Consider the following 4,990-nt stretch of genomic DNA (forward strand, 5'->3'; position numbering starts at 1 on the left):
TGAACGTTCCAGATGCAAACCAGTCACATAAGAAACTAATTTAAATAAGATTTGTGATTCACTCCTGCTTTACAGGCTCTCATCCCAATAGAGCTACCGTGGCACTGCCCTTTGGAAAGGGAAATGAGTACTTTGAGGGTATTCCACCCAGAAATGGGACCAAGGCTCTCAATATCACGACTTATTTTGGAACACCCAGAATCAGTATGCGAGACAAAGAGACACCGCCACAGCGGCCCAAGCTTGTATCGATATGTCCATAGATCTATATTTTTATTGTTTTATATATATTTATAATATATTTATATATTTTTAAAAGAATCCCTTCAAAAACTACCCTCCCACCTAGCAAAACAAAGATTAAACAATCAAAGATGGCAGCTGCATCCTGGAGGAAAGTATCCCAGGGGTCTCATAGAGCCAAAAGTGATTGCTGAGCACCAGCGCGCTCTTTTCCAAGCTTCTGTGATGCCCTGTGGGCGCAAAGGTGACTGACAACAGTTTTATGGCTCTTTAAATTGACCTGTCAAAAGACAGGGAGAGAGAAAGAGAGAAGAAACACATGGCCGTGGCGACGGGGGCTTGAGTGGTAGGGGAAACAGCAACGCGTACAACTGGAAGCTTAGAGTGTGAAATGGTGTGATGAAAAGGAGGGAGACACTGCCTGGGAAGTTGGTAAAGACGACAGGAAAGAAAACAAACATGCAGGAGAATTAGCTGGCAAGATGGATCTCAGAGAAGAGTTCAGAAGCATCACACTTGGGACCCTTGCTACCCCTCCATCCCCCAGATCTCTTCCTCTCACCCTCCCAGTTGTGAAGGGAGATCCAACTAGTTCGATTTAGACCAAATCTTCGCACTGCCCCGGAGCCTGTGGAGAGAGGGAGAAAAACAAAAAAAAAAAAACAAAAAAAAAAAAAGGAAAAAGGAGTAATTCAGAGAGGATGCGCAGGCTCATCCCTGACTTCCTTTTCTAAATTGCAGCAGCACACAAAGAAGAGCTGCTGATGTTCTTCATAAGAGGAGAACACAACTTAGGAACTGCTTCAGATCAAGAGCAACAGAGACTTTCCCTCAAGTTAGCAGGAGAACAGCTCAGCTGGGACCACATCTCTGACCATCCCCTGTCCAGGGAGCAGACCCCTGCCATCAGTAGCCTCACTGCTCCGAAACAGGGCTCCCCTTAGCTCACACACACACACACGCACGCGCAGTGGCTCTGTTCGTTTGCCCCCAACTCCTCACCCTTTGGCTTTGGAAGTTTTCTTGCTCGCCTGGCGCTGGTTGGTGCCAGGGGCTGGCTCCCTGAGCTCTGTTAGGTGCTGTTCCGGGTCTTGGGATGTGGCTGCTGCAGCGGCTGCCGTTGTCACTTTAATGGTCTTCTTCAGGTTTGCCACCTGCAACAGGAGAAAAGCAAGAACCAAGGAATTTCCCAAGGTTTTTAGTTTGTTTTGTTGGTTTTTGGGTTTTTTCTGTTTTGTTTTAGTTTGTTTTCTTAGAGGGTTTTTTGGGTTTAGGTATTTATTTTTTTTTTTAAAGCAAGCCCTGGAGTTAAGAGCTGCAAGCTCAGCTCAAACAAAAGAGCTAACAGCTGTGCAGACCCCTGCACTGTAGAGGAGTTAAGCTGACTTCGGACTCTTCTTCAGGCACAACCCCCTGGTGGGGTACGGCCTTGGGAAAAGGTAATGCCTTACTTGAGCAACAACCGTAAGAACCATGGGGTACTGGTTCTAGTTATTTTAAAGCGAGGGGCACTGGCTACTCCCTCCTTGTCCCACCTACCTCGCTCTCTATTTGCTGCTTAAGTGCCAGCTGTTGCTCTTTATGTTGGTTGGCCCGGCTGACCTGTTCTTCGATACCCGACAAGACAACCTCGCAGCCCTGGCACCTGGAGAGAAGACACAGAACCGAAAAGGCCAGGTAACTTACACAGCATAGAAAGAAACGTGAAAGATGACAGATTTCAACTCTAGAGGCCAAAAAGACTGGAAGGTGACAGCTACACCAGGCAGGGAAGACACAGGAGCCCAATATAATAATGTAGTGACGTTATTACCTGGGAGGGGGACAAATTACAAAGTGACGTGAGGTTAGGAACTACAGATATATACTCAGAAAGCCTCCTGCCAGCAGCTAGGACTGTGCAAAGGTCGCTGCGGTCTCATCACCCCTCCAGCAACAAAAAGGGCAATTTGGAAAATTACTTTTGGAAAATTATTTTCCATTGGGAGCATGGGAAAGGGAATCGAGTAGACCACCTCACAACACTACCCCCCAGTGACACACAGAAGATCTGGGGAAGCCACCGGCCACTCCTGAAACCATTTTTGGGTGTTAGTATTGGGGGCTTCCTCCTCACCACTCCTGCAATGTGCGGGTGATGGTGCTTAGCTCCTCCCTCCGGATGTCCCTCCCAATGCTGTAATCCACCTCCAGGCGCTGGTTCCGCTGATCCAAGCTCCCTCGCAGGACATCTGCATATACAGCCTCAATCACGAGGTCCTCCAGTTGCCGGACGTTCTTCAGCTGTAACTGCTCCAGCAGCACTGAGTAGGGGATGCACTGTGGAAACATGACGGTAACTAGCATGAGGTAATCCAAGTGGAAGGAGAATTTGGGGGAAAAAAGGGCCACTACCTTGATCTTGGCAGCCAGAGTGACGACTGACAGGTGCCTCAGTTTGTTCTTCTGAGCCTCTGTCAAGGGAGGGAGGTTTGCTGCTTCAGCTATTGTCAGGGGAAAGAAAAGGGTATAAGAATTTATGCTTCATTTTCCATTTCCCAGCCCCGCACAGAAGCATCTGCGCCATACCCGTTTCCTAAAGCATCTGCACACCAATCCCCCAAGCGGTGCTTCGTCTTGCCAAGCCATCCCCATTAATTCTCAGCTCAAAAGACCTTTTCTGAGCAGCTTTTCCTCCCCTCAGCCTCAAGTCATTCTCTTTAGCTGTCCCATGCCTTATTTATGGAAGGCTGCACATCCCAGTGGATGCCTAAGTCTTTCCCCTCGCCCCTCAAAAATGTCTCTGTCAAGATGTTCTTGGAAAACCTCCACGCAGACGGCAAATGGCAGCATTAATTATTGTCAGGTACTCCAGTGGTCTCAGGCCCAAACCGCAATCAAGCGCCTGGTGACGGGAGTCCCAGCCCTTGCTGCAAAAAGGGGGCGGTTTGGGCGAGGGTCTACAAGGGCTCGGGGGGACCGAGGGACCACCACCCCCACCACGCTCCCCACCGGCAGGGGAAGGGCCCCCCGCACCGCCCCTCGCCCCCGCCGCCCCGGGGCTCGGCCTCACCCAGGTAATCGGCGTAGGTGCCGTAGGCGAAGATGGTCAGTAGTCGGAAGACGGGGGAGAACTCGCTGTCGGCCAGCTGCGGGGACACGGGGTCAGGCTCCACCGCCCTCCGGCCCGGCCGGCGGGCAGGGCCCGGCGGGCCTGCAGCCCGGGGCGGGCCGCGGGGGCCGGAGCAGGGCTGGGGCGGGCCGGTCTCACCTCCCGGACGGCGGGCATGTCCAGCAGCTCCCCGAAGACGTAGATGCCCGGGGCCTCCAGCACCTGGTGGATGAGGCTGGCGAGGGCGGCTCCGCGGGCCGCCTTGGCCAGCAGCAGGAACTGCTCCTGGCTCTGCCCCGTCACCTTCCCCTCGGCCGCCATGGCGCTGGCGCTGCCGCTGCCGCCGCCGCCCCCCCCGCGCGGGGCTCGGGCCCCGCCGCCGCTCGTCCCCGCGCAGGCCCCGGCTCCGGCCCCGCCGCCGGGCGCCACCCCCGCCCCGCCACAACTCCTCTATGGCACCGCCGTCCCAGAGCGGCCGCTTCCGGGTGATGACACCGCCCGGCCCCGCCGCGCCGCGGCCCCGCGCCCGCCTCCGACTGGTGGAGGCAGCGGCACGGCCCGCCCCCGCCGCTTTCCCATTGGCTGTCCGGAGGGCCGGGAGGCGGGGCAGGCCCTCCGTGAGGGCGCCCCCCGGCGGCCGGGGTGGGCGCCGCCGGTCCGGAGCGGTGCCTTGTCGCCTCCTCCGGAGGCCGAGCGCCGCCCCGGGGTGCCGCCCGCGGTAGCCCCGGCCTCTCCCGGCCCCGAGGCCGGGCACGGCCTGGCAGGCGTGGCGCGCGCAGGCCTACGCCGGGTGCCCGCTGCTGCCCCGCTCCCCTGCGGCCCGGGCGGTGCCGTGGGGCCCGGGGCGCGGCCGGGCCTGGCGTGAGGCGGCGGGGGAGGCCTGGCCGGGGCGGGCGGGCCCCGGCCGGGGTGGTCGTCCCCCAGGGCACCCCTCGGGGCGGCGGCACCCTCCTTCCACGGGGTCCGGGCAGGGTCGCGGCCCAGGTAGCCTCCACCCCCCCCCCCGGCAGGGCAGGGTTGGGGTCTCCGGGCCTCAAGCGGCGGCTGGGCCTGCCCCAGCTGGGACTTGGCCACCGCGGGGGCTGCCTGGGAAGTGGCGGGGCAGCCTCCCCCCAGGGTGACAGTGGCCACCGGTTTGTCACCAGCTCTGGCCGTGAGGGTCACAGGAACCAGCCGGCCATATCTGCGTTTTCCACCACTTTTTCCATGCCCTGTCCCGCTCACCTGCCCACGGTTATCCTCGTCTCCACCACCCACCACCTGCCAGTGACTCCCCTGAGCTGCCCCATCATGCTGGAAGGTGGCCCACAAGCCGCAGCTGGCGTAGTGGTCACGGACACCACGTGAATATCCGTATCTTTATGGGTCTTCCCGTACGCTTTGGTGACTGTCTACCCTTAATCCATCCAATATTCATATTAAAATAGCTCATGAGAAAACAGATCCGCCTCTATATGGCACAGTATTTTTCATATTTCAATGGTGTGCTCCATAAGCATCACACCAGAGTTAAAAGAGATGCGTAGAATACCTAGCGTATGCCTACACATCGCTCCCGGCTTTGCTCTGCTTTCACACCATTAAGAGCTCACTATTTCGCACAGTGTTTTGGGGATATCTAAATGTAAAAAAAAATCTTATGTTGCAAAGCGCTGT

General features: G+C 56.9%; 1 protein-coding gene across 1 annotated transcript; it reads right to left on the minus strand.

Moving 5' to 3' along the window:
* Positions 1-256: 256 nt before the first annotated feature.
* Positions 257-3,770, minus strand: COPS7A (COP9 signalosome subunit 7A). The gene is made up of 7 exons (XM_074592445.1): positions 3,494-3,770; positions 3,296-3,371; positions 2,638-2,726; positions 2,360-2,562; positions 1,783-1,888; positions 1,246-1,397; positions 257-871 (listed from the first exon to the last, which is right to left on the minus strand). The coding sequence occupies exons 1-7, from the start codon at positions 3,653-3,655 to the stop codon at positions 832-834; spliced, it is 828 nt and encodes a 275-aa protein (XP_074448546.1). The 5' UTR covers positions 3,656-3,770; the 3' UTR covers positions 257-831.
* Positions 3,771-4,990: the final 1,220 nt, after the last annotated feature.

The sequence above is a fragment of the Larus michahellis genome, chromosome 1, assembly GCF_964199755.1.
Source record: "Larus michahellis chromosome 1, bLarMic1.1, whole genome shotgun sequence".
Lineage (NCBI taxonomy): Eukaryota > Metazoa > Chordata > Aves > Charadriiformes > Laridae > Larus > Larus michahellis.

Bases quoted from the DNA above. Each gene is read 5' to 3' on its own strand.
- COPS7A (XM_074592445.1), bottom strand. From the start codon at position 3,655: ATGGCGGCCGAGGGGAAGGTGACGGGGCAGAGCCAGGAGCAGTTCCTG. The intron at 3,372-3,493 runs GTGAGACCGGCC...GTGTCCCCGCAG, and splicing joins ACATGCCCGCCGTCCGGGAG to CTGGCCGACAGCGAGTTCTC. The intron at 2,727-3,295 runs GTGAGGCCGAGC...CCCTGACAATAG, and splicing joins CACCTACGCCGATTACCTGG to CTGAAGCAGCAAACCTCCCT.